General features: G+C 38.7%; 1 protein-coding gene across 3 annotated transcripts; it reads left to right on the forward strand.

Annotated features, from left to right (window-relative positions):
* Positions 1-1,712: 1,712 nt before the first annotated feature.
* slc37a4b (solute carrier family 37 member 4b) lies at positions 1,713-19,206 on the forward strand. 3 transcript variants are annotated; one of them, XM_034684554.1, is made up of 11 exons: positions 2,097-2,380; positions 2,531-2,693; positions 4,486-4,985; positions 7,189-7,421; positions 11,965-12,211; positions 14,173-14,325; positions 14,405-14,490; positions 14,577-14,690; positions 14,773-14,838; positions 14,929-15,067; positions 18,176-19,206. In XM_034684554.1, exons 3-11 carry the CDS (start codon positions 4,838-4,840, stop codon positions 18,340-18,342), a joined length of 1,353 nt encoding a protein of 450 aa, XP_034540445.1. In that variant the 5' UTR covers positions 2,097-2,380; positions 2,531-2,693; positions 4,486-4,837; the 3' UTR covers positions 18,343-19,206. The 3 variants fall into 3 exon arrangements, with proteins under 3 accessions (XP_034540443.1, XP_034540445.1, XP_034540444.1); XM_034684552.1 differs by lacking the exons at positions 2,097-2,380; positions 2,531-2,693 and adding an exon at positions 1,713-2,059; XM_034684553.1 differs by having other exon boundaries at positions 2,097-2,693.
* Positions 19,207-20,026: the final 820 nt, after the last annotated feature.

The following is a 20,026-nucleotide window of genomic DNA, read 5'->3' on the forward strand; positions in this document are numbered from 1 at the left end:
CAATTTTGATTCAACAGACCACAGTACAGTTTTCTACTTCACCTCATTCCATTTTAAATGGGCTGGGCCCAGAGAAGTCAGTGTTTCTGGAGCGTGTTTATAAATGGTGTCCTCATTGCATGGTGAAGTTTTAACCTGTATTTGTGGATACAATGACAAACTGTGTTCACAGATGACATTTTTGGAGATGTTTTGGGCCCATGCAGTGATTACTACAGACTCATGTCTGTTTTTAATGTGATGCAGCCTGAGAGCCAGATGATCACAGCCATCCAGTATCAATTATCTGTCATATCTCTTTTGTACAGAGATGTTTCCAGGTTCTCTGGATCTAAAATTTTACTCTGAGGAACATCATGAAATTGTTGCTCACACAGTCTCACAGAGTGTTGAGCCTCTTCTCATCTTTACTTCAGACAGACTCAGCCTCTCTAGATTGTATTTTTTATGCCCACTAATGTCTCTAGACAATTTTCTCCCTGATGAAAATTAACCTCATTGGTCCGTGATGTACCTCCATGTGTCCTCTGATTATTCTTATTGTCCCTGTTCCAACTTTTTTTAAATGTGTTGCTGACATCAAATTTAAAATTAGCATATTTTTCACAAAACAATAAAGAAAATCAGTTTCAACATTTGATATGTTTTCTTTGCACTATTTTTTAGTTAATCATAGGCTTTAAGTGACATTTCACACAGCATCCCAACTATTTTATAGTTAGGATTGTACAATGTAAAGTGCTTTATTTTTTCTTTCAATACATGGAGGCAACACATTCAATATCTTTAACCCTCCTGTTACCCTCAAATTTACTAACATCTTTTATCCTTGGGGTAAATTTTACCCTAGCACCTCAAACCTCCAGAAACTGATTGTTACCCAGGTTTATGTGTCAGGTACTTTATGTTTCTTTGTTGCCTACCTAAATAGCCCTTTAAATAAAATATATTTCAAGCATAAACATAATTTAAAGCATTTAGAAGGACTTTATTTGTAAAACAGAACATCAAACTGCTGTGAGTTTGTCATGCTCTCGTCTGCCCTGCCTTGTTTCTATGTCATCAAACATATGACACAGGACACATCATTGAATGTCTTTAGAGACATGATGGCTGGAAATATTATATCTCAATATAAAGGTTGGCGGTTCGATCCGAGCTCCTGCAGTCACATGCGGAAGTGTCCTTGGTTATAGTGACCTCTATATCACCCAAAACAACCAAAACAAATGTGTGTGAAATGTTGATATTTCTTGTTTTAAACAGCTAAAACAGCCTGGAGTCAAATTGACCCCAAAGAACACTGATGCGTAATTTTTTTTTCAGGAAATTTGAACATGTCAACATTTTAATTTTATGTTTTCCCAGTTGTCCCCATTAAATTAGGAAAAGTCATGAAATATGAAGCCAAAAAAATTATGTTAGTCATTCATTTAGAGACGTTTAACATTGAATGGGGTCCAATTGACCCCAAGGATAATAGGAGGGTTAGCTGCTTTCTTATTCCAAATAACCAACCATTTGTACTTTAAAACCTCTCCTTAAAAAAAAAAAAAGTTTTCCCTCTATCTCATTCTTTTCAGTGCAGCCGCACTTCAATGTCCCACAGCCTCCATCCAGCAGAAGGGGGCAGTAGTGAGCACTGGGAGGATAATTCAAGGATTACATTGAAAGAACGAGATTATCGATAATGCTGAATTAATCTGCAGGTCCAGTTGAAGTAGACGCAATACTACATCTTTTTTTAACCTCACGTTGTCTACGTCGTATAAGGACACACATATAAAGTCACACACATTTAAATGGAGTTTGGTGACGTGAGATTTCGCCACATGCACAATGACACTGCAAGTGCACTCTCGCACTGACTGTAATGGTGGTGCTACATTGAAAACAGCCTGCTGCTGAATTTGCCTCCGGTGTTTGCCACTGCAGCTCGAGACTGCCCCCTTTCTCTGTGTGTCGCGGGGACGCGCTCGAGACGAGAGCTGCAGACTCGTGCGCGCGCGTCGTCACCAGTCTGCATGGATGGGATCGGCAAGAGGGGCACGAATGAAAGGTAACTAGCTCTACCAGGATTTCCTCATTCAGGCTATCAGAGAGAGGGTACATTTATGTCTCAGGCAGCACAAAGCGTCAAAAACTGCTGACTTCTTTCGGTATTTTTTAAGAATGTAGCTATTATGGGAAGGTCCGCCCCGTAAATCAGTCCGCCACAAGAAACAGAGGGTATTTGTAGCAACTTAGGCAGGAATGGTGCTGTTTTCAGAGAGTAGGATGTTGTTGGATACTAAGTAGCCTATATGAAGTTCCTGGGAGGCCAAGTGAGATGTAATGGTTTACATTTACAACCAGTAGGACATTGATCGCTTGTTTCCGAGTAATTTAAGTTAAGCTTCCTACTTATTACTAGAAAGTGTACTTCTAGGTCATGTTAGCTCATCTTAATGTATATATTTCTAAAAACAGACTGTAGTCACGGGAGTCCTCTGAGTTTAAGTTGCCTGTGCACGACACTTGATATTTTCAGAGTTGTCGGAGAGACCTCCAAACCAGATACCCAAGCGTGCTAAATCAGAGGAACCACTTTGACATTTGCAAAGCAGCCTACTACACTAGTGTAACTTAAAACATGACGAGATGTTGGACTGAGTTTCACTTTATCCTGAACTGAACTTGGGACGACTGAAAGGGTAAAAATAACAAGACACATAACATGTATTAGAAAATAATAACACTATCTTTTTATTGCAGTCTTGTGTTTTTTTGTACTGTACCGAGTCTTTAAAGTCTGCTTATATGTAACTAACACATTGTATATAGAAATACATGTCACCTATGTGTGTATTCCTTTGCTCATGCTGAATTATAAAGGGACTCTATTAAACACTAAGGCAAATTCTTCTGCTCTGATTGGATCAAAATCTAAGCTTTTTGGTAGTGCTGGGTGATATTATGTATATATATATATTGAATTTCCCCGTTGTGGGAAGAGTAAAGGACCATCAAAGGACCAGGCTTTTATGATTCGATACAATACTGAATACTTTAGGCAATTTATTCAATACCAGATACTGATACTTTCAGTGATTTAAAAAATATATAAAATGCAACACTTGAAAGACAACTCCCATGACAAATAATGTTCATCTAACAACTTTAATATGCAAATCCTTTGGTGGCCTTTTTTTAAACAATGAAATAACTTTAGAAAAACACATAAATAATTAACATCCTAAACTTAAATTCTCTGAGTGGAAAGCTTTAAACAGCCTCTTTGGTACAAAACTTAATGTAAGTTACCATAAAAGATTCAGAAGTGACACATGCGCTTTTATTTCGCATTCATTGATTAGTATTGATATTTTATTAGAGTAATCGATACTCAAATGAGAAGTGTGTGAGAATCGATATATCAATACCACAGAATCAATACACCCACCACTACTTTTTGGCTCAGATCTTCATGCACATTGTATATCTGTAAAATAGGATTCAAACAGGAATGTGACACATTGCCTTCAATATGTCTATTAAATAAAATATGTTAAACCAATGGGATTAGGTGATGACGTGACCGGTTGAATCTTTGTGCACAAGCTGAAGCTACTTCAGACTTTTTTGTTGCTTGTTGGCATGTTCTTTCCCAGTCATCTGTTGATACTGTGGATATATCCAATGTTGAAGGCAAACCATTTTATATCAGTTGTGTCCCAATTCAGGAGCATCAACTTTCAAGGGCGCATTTGAATATTGATTATGTCAATTCGTCCCATCCTCCATAAGATCCTACCCCTGGATTGGGACACAGCTTGTGTCAAATTCAGTCTTGGGGTCCCCCATATTGGATATCTTGTAAACATTTCACAGTGGCTACAGCTGTGTCCTTGTGAGATCCCCCTGCCGCATTCCCGTCCACCATGTGCATGTGTGAACAAGCAACTTGGGAAGATTTCAGTGGCTGTCTGTCCAGAAAATCCCTGGAGTACAGTTATAAGAGAGTATAAAAGAGCTATACTGTAAGAAAGGCAGTATATTGTGTTTTGTTTTTTCAAATCTAATTTTAGTAAATAAGATGTAATAAGAATTCCATAATTTAAAAAAGAGGAAATGGTTGAGTTTAATCACACTCCCTGAAACATGCTAACAATGCATGGAAAGTATGAGCAAAGTTATCTAAATTTACGGGGGACAGAATGTTAATGAGATGAATACACCCTGTCTTATGATATGTATTATATCAGTAGATATTGCCACTACACAGCCCTACTAACTAAAGTATTACAGCAACCAACATGTGGAGGAATCCTTATCTATAGAGCCTTTATTCTTTAGATTATGACCTCTCTGAAAACATAATGTCAGATGTTACATTTGATCTAGGAGTGTTCATGTAAAGAAAAGTTTAATATCTCTATCTGCAGAGTGACCAGTCCCATTTCTGTCTGCCTAAAGTTATTTTTGTTATGTTGTACTCATTTTCAGACGGGTGTCAGGTTTCCCTTCTCTGTCCTGGCTTCTACAAGCAGCAGCCTCACAGATAGACTGAGCAGCCTGCCTGCAGGACGACTCCTGTCAAGACTGCTTCTCTTTCAGGAACTGAAGGGAACTGGGCTGTCAGGCCAAAGCTGCACCTGGTTTTGAATCTTCTTTGTCCCGGTGCAAACAAGTAGTATACGGCATCAACTTTGCACTAAGAACAACCCAAAAGTAACACTTCTCAGCACAATTGGCTTTAATCTGGATGCCAGAGGTGCAGCTAAAAACAAGTCTCCACTAAAAGAAAGGCTGAGGATTTCTGGTCTCCATCACCACCGTTCTTCAATCAAGTGCAATCATGGGGGCCACGGGATATGGCTACTACCGTGTCGCCATCTTTCTTTGCATGTTCACCGGCTACTCGCTGTACTTCTTCAACAGGAAAACCTTCTCCTTCGTCATGCCGTCTGTGATGGAGGAGATAGCGCTGGACAAAGATGACCTGGGTAAGAGATAAATGCTGATTTTTAAAATATTTATTTCAACATTTCAGTTTGCATTGAACAAACACCCAAAATTAGCCTAAACCTAGCTTATTCAGCTCACCCAAACATGCCCAGTGCAGAGGTATTTGCATTAACTGTTGCAGATGGAGAACTACTGGACAGAAGTGCTTCCAGTCTGCTCAAGCTTTTTATCCTAAACTTAGTTGAACTTTGAATGCTGGATGTCTGCTTCACTCTCCGCCGTCTGGCTGCTCGTGCACGAGAAGTGGATTCAATTTCTGTTTCGACTATGTGAGGCATCTGTTTGGGTAATGAAAGAGATTCTCATCACCTCACTTGACCTTAAAAACATTCACTTTATAGTATGCAAATTATAGTAAAATAAGAGTGTAGTGAATATTTAACTGGATACAAACCATCAATTTAAGAGCACAAGACCAATTCTTTTAGTACAATTAAATGTTTAACACATTCGTTGATTGCTTTAATGTGCAAAATCTGTCTCTACAGTTTGCACATTTCAGTCACTAGCTCTCTATATATTAAAAAGAAATGTCTTTGCTTATTGCTTTGTAAAATAGAGAAAAAATACCCCCCCCAAAAATGTGTTAATAACTTTTCACAAGAAACCTGATTTTGATAAAGAAGTGAAGACATGGGACAATCTGCACGCTAACAGTCTCACTGACAGTGCTAGCATGGGGTTGTTTAGCAATTAAAATTCACATGTTTACCATCAAAGTTAAGCATTTGAGCTTGCATTTGCAAACTAGGAGTGAGAATAGTCAACCAATCGATCAATCAAGCAAGCAATCAAGCAATCAAGCTTGATTTATATAGCACCTTTCTCACAAATCAAATGCAACCCAAAGTGCTTTACAGCGATTGAAAAACAAGAAAGAAGCAAAAATAAAATAATGGCAAGACATATTAGGGAACAATAATAATAATAAGACTAAAAATAGTAATAATACAAATAAAAATAGAAATCTAATAAAATAAAATAGAGACTAATGCACACCAACAATATGTGTAATTAAAATAAGTTAAAGCATCAAAATTAAAATAAAATAAAATAGAGACGAATAGTGGATTAAAAAATGCTTGCTGTTTTGATGCTACATGTGTTTTTTGGATCCAGAAATCAAAATATATATGACATATTTGGCAGGATGAGATGCAACGATTGAGAAATAAGAGCAGACAGCAATACTGATTTTTTAAAATAACAGTTCAGCTCATAGCCAATTCAAATACCAAAGTTTTTGTATCGCTTCTTTGTAATCCCTCGTCTTTTTTTTTGTACGAGCCAATAGATGTTAAATCGTTTAATTGATGCTAGAGGTCCCTCTTCTTGAAATGTCACTGGAACATGTCTTACAAACATGCATGTTGTTAATTAGGTGATTTCTTCTGCCTAATAGAAACCTCTTCTCTTAGGCAGCAGTCAGGTATACTAGCTTGCTAACACTAAATTGATACGATAAAGATAGAGATGCAGTAACACAGAGATAAACATTGGAGCATGGCACATTATTTGTTAAAAGGCCAGAGTCTGTTAACAGGGTAAATATCTGCTGAAAAAGACGTTCAGCTGATACACTGGAGAATGTATTTTGTCACCAGGTCACCATAGTATCAACTTTTAAATCATAGATAGCCCTGCCCTAAATAATGCCTTGCTTTATCGTCTAATATACTTTAAAAGCGACCATAATTTACAAAATCCACATCATGCTGTATGGGAGAAGACTTCAAACTGGCAATGCAGACCATAAACTAGTTTTGGGAATATTTACTGAGGTGATGAAGCCACTGAGAAGCGGGCGCATTATCTGGTAGACTTCTCAACAGTCAGAGTTTACCTTAAATTGACCATGAGTACATTGTTTAGTTGCAGCTCTCGTCTGGCCCACACTGACCAGCTTACGTTTCTCTCCCTATATTCTCAGTCAGTGTAGCCTAAAAAGGACGACCTCCACCGCCTCTGTACTCCTTCATGAATGCTTGATAATGAGTTCAAGTCGTGAGAGAATTAATAGAGTTTTATGTTATGATGGTTCAGCTGAGGATAATCTTGAAACATATATAGGAAGATGACGATGAACAGTGACTTAAAACTCATGCTCAGTGTCATTCAGTGAGCACATGTCTCCTCTATTTGAGCAGCTCTAAAAGTGACTATCATGTTGTGTCCCTGCAGGTCTGATCACAAGCAGTCAGACCATGGCCTACGCCATCAGTAAGTTCATCAGCGGCGTGTTGTCGGATCAAATCAGCGCTCGCTGGCTCTTCTCCATCGGCCTCTTTGTGGTGGGCGGCATCAATGTGGTGTTCTCTTGGTCCTCCACGGTGTCCATGTTCTCTCTGTTCTGGTTCATCAACGGCCTGGGACAGGGCTGCGGCTGGCCACCCTGTGGGAAGGTGCTTCGCAAGGTAACACCACCCAGGCTACTTACTGCAGTACAGATCACTTATAATTGATAAGAACTAGGGTTGCAAAGGGGTGGACAATTTCAGATACATTTGCGAAAGTTTCCGGTAAATTTCCATGGGAAGTTAAGCTGGGGAATTTGGGAAATATTCCAAATTAAAAAAACTATGGGACTTTATGGGAATTAACTGGGAATTGAGGGTAATTTAATTGAAAGGTATCATATCCAAGCATAAATATTTGTTTTGTTATAAGCAGACATCCATCCAAAATAATACAATTAAAACAGATTTATTTGTAAGTAGAACTTTATCAAGTGTTAATTATTTTATTGAACAATCAATTCATTGAAGAACAAAAACATGAATTTTGAGTTAAATATTACTCATCCCCCCGACCCAACCCATTCAAAAATTAACAAAAATGTAATCCCAACAAAGTCCCACCCAAAATGTTAAATGAAAAGATCCTCTCTCCCTCCAAAAAAAGTCCCATTCAACATTCAAATAAAAAAACATCTTCTTGCATGAAATCTGGTTGTTTTAGTCAGGATTATTCTAAAATATATTTCCCCCAACTATATTTAAGTTCCCTATTAAGAGCAAACCTTCAATTTAGTATATTCCTGGTTTATTCCAATAAATTCCCGTAAATTCCCATGGAAAGTTTCTAACTTTGAAAATTCACAGAATTTTGCAACCCTAATAAGAACCTGATATACAGAACTTACAGAATGTATATCATGATGGGGTTCAATGTATTGTGATATACAACAACTTCTGACTACTGATAGCGTATAAAGATGGACGACACACCTCTATATCCTCCCATTTTAAGAAGAATGGAACCAAAATAGGACCCACATGTGTGCTGACCATGCACTGTATAAAACATGGATATCATCTTAGTGATGTCTCCCCTGGTGGTTGGCATTGTAGAAATGCTAAGGAAAATAGCTATTCAGGCCAAAACCATGTTTTGAACCAGTTTGTAAACGTGTTAAATTTTGCTATAAATATAGTTATTCTTATGTTGGTGTCGATGGGGTTCCCAGGGATTTTGGAGGCAGCCTATAGTGGACAGATGTGGAACTGCAGTTTTTTTGCACTTCTGCGTTGGCCTAGTTTCTCACTGGAGTGAGCGTGTTAGAGCTCACATAGTGGGCTGGTGACTTATTTTGGAGTTCAGGTATGGGCAGAAGTCATCTGGCTGGTAGATGCTGCATCAAAGATCCCTCAGGTTGATCCAGTCCACAGCAGAACAGATTCTTATGTCGACTTGAAGCAGACAATCATGGTTATGGAAAGTTTAGAGACTCTTTAAATCATATTCATGTTTTTATGTTTTCTCTCACGTTCCTCCTTTAGTCTGATGATTCGGTAAAGAGCACTGCAGGAGCCTCATTTGTCAACAGAGCTGTCAATCATGACATCATAGTCCCTCTTTTTTAACATCAAATACATTCTTAAAACTAAACTTCTCGGAAAAATTAACACAAGTCAGTATGATAAGAACGAACTATAAGGATTTTATAGTTTGACCCGTCTTCCACCTGTTAACATGGAGGAGGTGGGCTTTTTGGCTTCACTTTTAGGGAGGATCCACGTCTCATTTGTTTTTTTATACAGATTATGTTTCTGACTGATCTGATGCATTTCATTAAGACTCTGTTTGCAAGACAATATAAAAAATCTTCTAATTTAATACAATTCTCATACTTTAGAGATGCACCAACATATGCATGAAAGTTAAAAACCATTATTTTATATGCACTCAGAGCAGTTCAGCTGGTATATTTATCCCACTCCCAGTAATATCCTACATAATAACATTAGTTTTTGCGCTATGTGAGCAAAGGAATCAACATTTTCCTACTGCTTTTTTGCTGTATTTTGTAGCAGTGATTACAGATCCACTGTGTTCATGTTTCCTGCAGTGCTTTTTGGGGATGACAATAAAAGGACATAAATCTGCACTGGTAGTCACCTGCTGTTAGCATCTGTTTTTACACTCTGGTGGACACCTGTCTGTAGGTTGTAAAAGTGAGTGGAGGAATCCATCTCTTGCAGTCATTCAGAGCTGACCTCTGGGTCAGAGGTGGCACATCCTAGTTGGGTGAGATACCAGTCAGATATCAACACTGATTATCACAGGCCATAGTTTTCATATAATTGATTACCTAAATTGACTTTTTGCAGACAGAGGAATTTAAAGGAGAAAGTCTTCAAGCATAAAATAGCAGAATGCATTAGGGACCTCTTACGTCTTGTGAGGAGCTGCCCTTAGTAACAGTGTGCAAAGGTGGGGAATAAATAGACTTTGGCATGTGTTCAGCAAGCCCAAGGGGATCAGATTACAGCAGAAAGTATTAATAGAAGATCCCCAGCAAATCTTTCCAAAACAGGACAACTTTGACCAAAGGTTTGATTCTTTTATAGTGAGAGAAACATCTTTAATCGTACATCTCTGCAGCTCCTGTTCACAGCTGAGTCAACATGCACACACAAAGGATCAATGCGGGGTTAAATCAGCCTCTGAGCTGCCTCAAATGTTTGCTCAGTGGATTCTCAAGTTGCTGGTTACTGTGCCACTCTGTTGGGTTTCTGTGAGAGGAATGCTTCTGGGCGACTTCAGCGGTATTACATCATGAGGGCGTGTGGCTCTGACGCCATGAGTCCTGAGGCAGTTGTAAAGAGAAGAATAAATCCAGTGTTTTAGATGTAAAAGTATGTTGATTATGACAGAAAACTTTTGTAATGCTTTTACATGTTGTCCCTTCCTAAATGCCCTCTTAAAACCACAGAAAATCTAGCTTGAAATTTAAAAATTGAATACAAGTAACAAAGTTCAGATTATCATTAAGTATCCACAAAAATCAGAGTGAAACAGGCATTTATTAGGGGTCAAGAAAACTTCATACAAAACAAGTTATTTTGTGTCTTTGACCAATTTAAAGACTGGCTGATCGAAATAATTATGATTTAACATTGGAGCAGATTTCAACTGTGCATTCGGAGTTGTTTCAGAATCAAACGTCCTTTCATCTAAAATACAAATCATTTTAACTAGTCACTGAATGTAATTAACAAAAACATTTGCTATACATGTAGCTGTAAAATGTTTCATTTTTCAGCACTTTAACACCACTTGCTTTATACAATTCTATATCCATTATTTTAATGTTCCATAGTGTCACTGAAGCTTATAGAAAAGAAAAACAGATCTATGCTCTTCATTTAACCAGAAGCTGCCACGAGCAAATGAAAGAGAGCGACGGAAAGTGAACAGAGGTGGTCGATAGACATAACAATACAATACAATGCTATATCTCCCCAAACACAGGTCAGCAAATACTCAGTTTTTGTTCAGTCTTTGGCGTCACGTAAGATGCACATGTTGCATTTATGTCAGTTGCAGACAGACGGAGAGCAATGGAGACAGACAGCAATGTCATCTGGTCCATGTATGACTTGTATTAGTCCTGACCTGCAGACTGCTGACAGGGACCCTTACAACGCAGCACAATGATTGACGTCTGTGACAAGTACGAAAGAAGTACGAAAATGAAAATAGACAGAGAACACACACTCGGCAGATACACACACCAATACACGCCTCACCTGGATTATCATGAATGCTCCTTTTGAGACTTTCAATGACTTTTTCTGTACAAGCACTCATTTTGGGTGTGCAAGAGTTAACTCTTGCACACCCAAAGCAGGTGTTAGTATTGTTAGATTTTTTCTGGTACAATTTAAAATTCTGTTATTGTGACAGCTCTATCCATGTAATAATTAACAGACTGAATACGCATCATTAGCTGAGAAAATACTATATATTTTTAATAGCTAATAAAACAATGCTAAATTATGTCTGCGTAGTGTTACCTAGTTCTAAGTCATTACAAACGTAAAGTCAACATGCTTATTAACTGCCCTCAAACTAGATCATTGACAAGCTGCACTGAAGTCCTGCAGCTTAAAATAGACAATCATTATCAGTACTTTGCACGAAGCTCATGTTGAGTGTAAACAGCCAAACAGCTGCCGTCTGTCTGTTATTTTATCTAGTGCACAGTAGTATATAGGTCTAGTATATAGGGATGCACTGATGTTTTGGTAGTTTGTTCCCAGCGGGTCCTCGTCCAGTAAACAGGGCCTTTGCCTCTCTGCAAATAAAAACATTAATCTGATGTTTCTGTTGTGTTGGATCAGTTTAATGAGGGCAAACTACAGTAGGCGGTGAGAAACAATGCAGGCGCGGACGTGCTAAAAACTGCAGTTCCACTAGTGTCCACTTGAGGCTGGTTTCAAAAACTCTAGAAACTACATGGACACCCATTCAAAAAACTCAATCTTTACATCAAAAATAAACATGTGTCCAGTCTGGTTCAAAAGACAGTTTTGGTCTGACTACCTAATTTCTTTATCAGCACACATTTTACGGGGGGTGAATTTCTCTATAACTCATTAGTTTAGAAGATATTAATATATTCATTATTTCACTCTGTCTGTATTAATGTCTGCTGTGTGTCTCCTCCATCAGTGGTTTGAGCCATCCCAGTTTGGAACCTGGTGGTCTGTCCTCTCCTGCAGTATGAACCTGGCAGGGAGTCTGGGTCCGATCCTGGTCACAGTGCTGCTGCAGTACTACGACTGGAGGACCATCATGACCATGTCAGGCATCTTCTGTGCTGCCTTCTCCTTAGTTTGTCTGGTGTTTGTGAAGAACGAGCCGAAGGATGTGGGTCTGCCCAGCATCGAGCCTGCAGCCAAGAAGGGAGCAAAGGGAGGTGAGTAAAAATAGCGGATACGGTGGGTAGAGAGGAGACTTGAAAGCATGTCAGTCACATGGTGCTAAGGTAGCTTTGTTTTTTCTTATAACATCCCAACAGCCAAGACAAGACATTTGTGAGTGTGTGTGGACCAAGCCGTATCCTCCGGTCTTAAAATATTAAGCCAATGCAGAAGTTCTAAAAACTGCAGATCCTTAAGTGTCCATTTGAGGCTGGCTGTAGAGGCACCAGAAACCACATACACACCCGTTCAAAAAAGCTCATCTTTACAGCAAAAATAAACATGTTTATAGCCTTGTACAAAAAAAAGTTTTGGTGTGAACAGTTCATTTCTCTATTGGCACACACTGTTTGGTGAAGCTATTAAACGTATAAGTTTTGCCTAATTAATGGCATGGCTGACTTGACTGAAAGGTGTGTTGCTGTTAGCAAAGAGGCTAAAGAGCCCACCTCAACTCTGTGTCTTTGTGTCATACTAGATTGACCAAAGTTGGGTTCAGTCAGAATATTCAGTATAGAAACTGCAGATGATGTGCTTCAAAACTCTGCTTCAGAAACAAACCGGTGATGTCACGGTCTGTGTATTAGAGATGTACATTTTAAGTATTTTCTGTGATCGATTTTTGGAAATGTTAACGATCAATTATCGCTTAATCAATAAAAAAAACATTATTATTCTTATGTCAAAACAATGCCAAATACGTTTTTCCGCCTAATTTATATTTTCTACAGCAACAAAGTGCATATAACTGACGGTATTGAATACGGGTACATGTTTAACACTGATTATCAACATTCAGGCTCATAAAAATACTCTCTGTGGACATAATCTTATAATGTGAAGGCTCATAATACTAACAGCAAAGTACTCCAGACTCACAGTGTCCAGTTTTCTGCCTACTCATTCTTATTGCGAAAAATAAACGTGTATTCGATCAGGTGTCAGCCGGGAGCACAACCATTGCTGGTCTGCAAACATAGCGTATTAGCAATTCCCAACAATCTGTTAGCTTTGTAACCAAAGGTGGAAAATGTCCTGTTTAAAGTTGTCAACCTTCGTGTCCATGTCGTTGTTGGCAGCAGTTGCGTATTGATCCTCTTTGAAAAGCGCTTGTGGAGACCTGACGCACAGTCGCTGCCGCCTGCTGAACGTCTCCGCTGTGCGCAACACCTTTAACAGCTGATTCACATCAAAACATGCTTTAAACTTAAAACACCTACCTGATAGCTGAATGAAATATCAGACCACATGATGTTTGTTCCACGTGACGGAAAATTGAAAACAAAAATGCATGTTTCGAATGTCTTTACAATCAATTAATCGATAATCGATTAACATCCCTACCGTGTATCATACAGTCTATGTTGGGAACATACTAAGTGAAGGAATTAGAGTCCTGACAAGGGGAAGGGATTTTAAGCAGCGTAACCACCAGTTCACTATACATTACCCTATGTATTATCAGCTACCAACCAAAGACAATGACAGGTTGACACAAAATATTGATTTAAAGAAGTTTTTATTGATTTTAAAATGATTTATTTGATAGTCAAGTTAAATAATTTGCCAATGTTTTTTGTTATGATAGACAATGTTACTGTCAGACAAACTGCATCGGACCTCTTGCAGGATTATTTATGTTGACTTTTTTCCTCGTTCAGCTCTCCTTCTTTTCTAACATTACAAGACTTTTCAGAGGTTTCTTTGCAGATCTATGTGACTGTTTGTTTGTGGGATGAGTAAAAACAGGCAGACACAGAATAATATTACAGAATAACTACATGTAAGCTGCATATGTAATCCTTGCTAATCAACACAGGGCTTGACTGCACTGTGGGAGAGATATACAGAATAAAAAATCCAATCCTGATATAACGCATACATTCTCATAACTTGCTGTAAAGTGCCTGAATCTGTATCAATAAACTGTCAATACCTCCCTATCTTTGTTCACCAGGAAATAGTGAGAGCACCCTGAGGGAGTTCCTCCTCTCTCCCTTCCTGTGGGTGCTGTCTCTGGGTTACCTGGTGGTGTTTGGTGTGAAGACGGCTGCCACTGACTGGGGACAGCTGTTCCTCATGCAGGAGAAAGGACAGACTGCTCTCATGGGTATTTATTTCAACTGTGTAAATCTTCTCACTGATAGAAACTTAACCATATGTTTGCTGACCTCAGCTTTAATTCACAGGCAGCACGTACATGAGTGCCTTGGAGGTGGGAGGTTTTGTGGGTAGCCTGGCGTCAGGTTTCATCACAGACAGAGCCGTCGCTCGGGTGAGTAACAGACAACGATGAATATGGCAAAATACTTATTGTTAAAGGTTCAGAGTTGAAAAGATCCTGTCTTTGACTTCATTCAGAAAGGCCTGGGTACTCATGGTAACCCTCGCCATGGTCTGCTCATTCTCATGATGGCCGGTATGTATGTGTCCATGTACCTCTTCAGAGTCACCATCACTCCTGAAATCCCAAAGGTAACCGCAAAGTTATTTCTCTCATCTGCAAACTTTTGAAATTAAAAATGTGTCTTTACTGAAAATATATTCCCTTCTTCAGGAGGCTCCTCTTTGGGTACAAGTAATTCATCCTGTCTCTGTCCTTATTGGTGTGTCAGAAAAGGAGGTACGTGCAAGACATATTATAGGAATGAAAGTGTACTAAACTTCATCTCAGAAAAGCTTTTAAAACACATTTTCTTCCTGTCACCAACAGATCTGGATCCTCTTCCTTGGTGCTATGTTTGGATTTTCTTCTTACGGACCAATTGCCTTGTTTGGAGTGATAGCGAGTGAAAGTGCTCCTTCAAACTTTTGTGGAACCTCCCATGCTGTTGTAGCTCTGATGGCTAATGGTAAGCTGCAGATTCACATGACCACTAATGTGTCAATGCCGAATTTTAAGTGTTAGGTTGTCAAAATGTTCTATTCTTCAATATTTTTTAATGCAATACAATCTTGTTTAACTCTGGATGGCATGCAAAAGCTCAGAAGCCCATGAAAAACACAGATCTTCACTCATATTTTCAACCTAAAGCCTAAACACAAGGGTCAACTGATTACATGCTGTGTGTCTCTGTGCTCTGCCCTCCATCGCTGCTTACTCTAATCACTGACATGTCGGCAAGTACCGAGGTTTGTTTGGTCCTTTTAGCATCTAATAAAGATGCACGTGTGATGTTTCTGTCTGTTGCACACAGACTAAGAGCAGAGGACAGAGATGGTGGTATCACTTCGTCCCTCAATGTTTTGGTCCCGACCTGTAGACTGTTGACAGGGAGCTTCACAGCACTGCCTGCACTACTATGACGCTCATAAAATGAGAAGATCCGTGAGAAAATGAGAAAATACAGGCAGAAAACACACACTGTCTGCAGACACACACACACACACACCACATACACCTCCTCTAGATTATGAATGATAGAGGAAACATTTCACTTTGGTCCTCCATTATTTTGAAGAGAAATCTTATATTAAATTTTGTCTTTCATTACTGTTAACAGTGGGTCAAATGTTAGTGAGACTTTTTCAGTACCAGCTCTGTCTGAAGTTTGAAAATCTAAGATACTGAATGTATCTCTTTTTTTGTTGGTGTCAAAACAGAGAACAAAGTTCTTAGTCACATATAATGACAACTCTATTTTAACGGCAATCATCCATCAATCAGTGTTTATATGTAGCGCCGATACACAACAAAAAGGTTCTCGTTTCACTTTACATATTGAAAAAGTCTTGCAGGTCTATTTCTTTTTGTAACTGTATTTTTAGGTACTTGACTTCATCCACCATGAGTGGGCTTTTGGCAACAAAAAGGTGGCAGGAAAAAAATATCGTTTTAACAGGCAGAAACCTTGATCAGAACTGGACTAGTTGGGCTGAGAGAGAGCGATGCACAGAGTGCAACAGTCTTAACATCAATAGATATTATATTACGAGAGATAATGAAAATACTAAGTTAATTTATCTTATTTCCAGTCTAAGTATCTCTTCACCCTCAATGTAAGCTACATTGACCAGACAGGTTCGAATTTAAATGTTATTTTAAGATATTTTAAGACAAAATGTTCTTGATAAGTTCCTGGGAAGAAGTATCACATCATGTTTCAAGAAACTTATTAAGAAAATGTTGTTTGAAATATCTTGAAACAAGCCTCTGCTCTGCCTGTCATGACCTGAGTGTGCAGGGATCTCAAAGTGCTATGCTAATAAAACAAGCTGTGAAATATTCAGTAACCTTCACCCAGATAGGCACACGGTCAAAATCACTTCACACATCAATGCTGTTGGTTATTTTTAAACAATTACTTTGGGAAACTGTGCTTTTACTTGAGTTGGATGGCATATCTTACTCCTCACACCCCCACCATGTGTTCAAATTAAGTACTAAGAACTCACTAGTTTTAGTACACTTCAGATAAATTACTTTATACTTTCACTTTAGTAGATTAACTGACTGGTAGTTTTACTTCTACTTAAATAAAATGTCAATAAAGTAACTGCTTTTGCTCAAGTAGAGTAGTTAAGTACCCTTTCCAGCCTTGGGAAGCGGGGCCAGAGTTGAGCTAGACTCTCGAACAGGAAGTCAGAGTTTCCATAACCTCATCTCAGCGTTTTCACTGGAGATTAAAAGACACTGAGTCTCACTACCATCTGTAGTCTTCGTGAAGGTGTCTACTCATCTCCAGCTAACAGTGTAACGTGTACAACCCATGTTCACATTATCTCCATGACTTTGTCATCATGTTTGGGCTCTGTCACATTTTAACAATCTGTAAATATTTAAACATCATTTAGAGAGGCCCAGGCTTCAGACTAGTTAAAGCAAACTGAACTGACCTGGTGCATATCTGAAAAGGAGGTGTCATGCAAACTCTGGTGATGGATGTAATAGTATTTATTCACACTTTGTATGATGCAGGCCCAGACAAAGTCCTGCTTCTTTATGGTGGCTGTTTAACTCTGCTGCTGAATATTTTGGTTCTCAACCTTGAAATCAAACCAAAGACACAAGGTATGACATCAGCCTAGACCTGAGGCCCTTTAGTGGGAACTGCCTCCACATGGACCCAGAAGAACAAAAATAAATGCATAATTTGACCTTAACATGAAGGGGTTCCATAGCCCTCTAGTGGGTGTAAAGTGTACCCATGGCAGCAAAGCAGTCCAAAACCAATGTCTACATCAGTGCTTCCCAAACTTTTTCTTCAGGGCCCCCCTTTGATAAATGAATTTTTTTCAAGCCCCTCCCCTTCCCCTAAACATACACATTATCACACAAACATGTGTCCTAGAGCAAGCTATCAGACATATCCTTTGCACACAAAAAAAATCCTACACCTTTAGAATTTTGGACAGTCTGCCAAAATACAGTATTACAACTTCAGTGTGTGACATGGAACTGAAAAACCAACAAGCCACTTTTAGGAGGGGAGAAATTGAAAGTGAGGCTACAGAGTATGACCACATTTTCAACATGTGTGCAGCCCATCAATGGTGGAGATCCATTTTGGGCGAGATACGACTCTTCATAATTTATTGTCATTGTTTGAGTAGTTGTTATACTTCATTTTCGGCCTAACCTTTACCTGGCAGTGCTTTTACTAAATTGGCCATGCTGTGAAAGTAGTGCAGAACTCTGTACCCCCCAGTTTGGGAATTACTGGTCTACAGGAACCTATGATTCAAGAAGAGAAAGAGAGAAGGATAGAAAAGCTTGGTGTGGTAATCTAAGCCTGTTGCAGCATCACTAGGGGCTGGCCAATACCTAAGCTAGCCCTGACTATAAGCCTTAAACTCTCAAAAGTAGAAGTATGTCTGCCTTTAAGACCACCACTGTAAGATGGCAGACAGGAGAAGAGCCTGATATGTTTGTAAGTTTTGTCTCCCATAATACTTTTGGAGTCGTGACATTCAATAACTAAACAACCCTCTTTTTCTTCTTTTTTTTTTTTTTTTTACAGTGGGTGCCTTCATGGCTGGGCTACCCTTCAGCACTATTGCCAAAAAGCACAGCTGGGACATGGCATTCTGGGTAGCTGAGGTGTCTATGGCCATTGCTACTGTCGGCTTCTTCCTGGTACGCAACATGCGCACCAAGATGGGACGGATCGCAGAGAAATTGGACTAATGTATCTCACTAAACTCTTCATGTAATATGACCAGATGAACTGTGTTTTGCACTTGTGAATGCTCAGTAAACAGAATACTGCACATGATTACAACTCCAATCTGACCAAACAAAACCTACCGAACACAGACTAAAGTCAGTATTTTTTACAGATCAATGTAGATGCTCACAATAGATGTCAGTCATAGCCCATGTTGGGATCACAATCCTATGAACACACAGTTTTTCATCATATTCACCAGCATGGAAAAGATAACAGTTCATCTTAGACTTACATTTCTGTGCTTCCAAATTGATAATGTAGGCTGGAATGAACTCAGACTTTAAGTTAATAAAAGCCTGACTGAAGTTTAAGATACAGTGAACGTGTGCTGCTCATTGCACACCTTTACTTCAGTGAAGGTCAAATCTATTTAACTCACTGAATGTGCACTAGACACCCTGTGAGTTCTAGACGATTATATGTCTAGGTATTTGCACAAATATTGTAGCATGCATCACGGTCATTTTACTGATACCTCAAGTATTTGTTCAAATGTAAATGGCTCGTTGTTTCAGTGATAAGAATAATAGGAAATCATGCTATTTTTTTACATAGTTCTATGCTTCGTGATACAGAATTACACTTTGTAGGCCATGGAAGAATTTATAATCTGGTATATTTATAAGGAAAATTTTAAACAGACATGCACTACAGGTGTTTTGTCACTGCCAACATAGGTACTGTTAACTTTCTCATCTCTCAAATATGTAGTAATTAAAAATGAGTCTACACTTAGTGCCATGTCGGCATTTCTGTATCTTACTGGAATTGTATGATGTACCTAACAAGTGAAGGGCATCTAATAAATGCAGTTAACTTTGTATTGATTGAGTGTGTTTTTTCTTCAGTTTATTTTGTTTTACTGTGAGATTGTGTTTATGCAAATGCTTTGCAAATTAATTTGTATAGAAGAGGGTTGCACCTTCTAAAAGCTACAAAAAAAGAGATGTCTGCTCATGCAAGATTGATGCACAGTTGTCACTTATCTAAGCAATACTCCTGGAAAAGCTTTCAGTTCCCTCCGTCCTTAGTAGTTACAGAATTGCATGCACTCCACTAGAGCTCATTTCAAGTATTTTGTATTTTGTATTATTGTATTTCCCAAACTTAAAAAACCTTACTTTGTCCAAAAGTATATTCACATTAACTCAGTAAGATACACTGAATGGAAATACAAAGAAGACTGGGAAACTGACTGCTGAGTCCTCGTTAGCTTCAGATCCTTGATTGGCATACTGAGTCCAGTCAGGGACGTTATCATTCGTTATCATGATCAAAAGTACATTCATGTTTCTCTCATTTCCAATGCTGATGATTACAGGCACATTATAACAACCCATAAACAAACACAATTGATCACTGAAATGAAAAGAAATCAATTAAAACTGATACAATTTGAGACACAGTGGCTAGAAATCAAAGTCTCAAACCCTCCAAGAGAGGGACGAGCTTTAATCTTTGGAGTTTGTTGGAGGGTACTCAAAGAGTTAGGGGCATCAAAGGAAAATACAGATTAGTCGAAAGAAGGATTTAAGACATAGCAAAAGACATAGCAAAAGCACAGAGGTTTAATAGAGGTCCCCACCCTCCATGGCTTAACATTGAAAGGACAGAGTTGAATGGTGACAAACCATCAGACTT

This window comes from Notolabrus celidotus, chromosome 5 (assembly GCF_009762535.1).
Source record: "Notolabrus celidotus isolate fNotCel1 chromosome 5, fNotCel1.pri, whole genome shotgun sequence".
Taxonomy (NCBI): domain Eukaryota; kingdom Metazoa; phylum Chordata; class Actinopteri; order Labriformes; family Labridae; genus Notolabrus; species Notolabrus celidotus.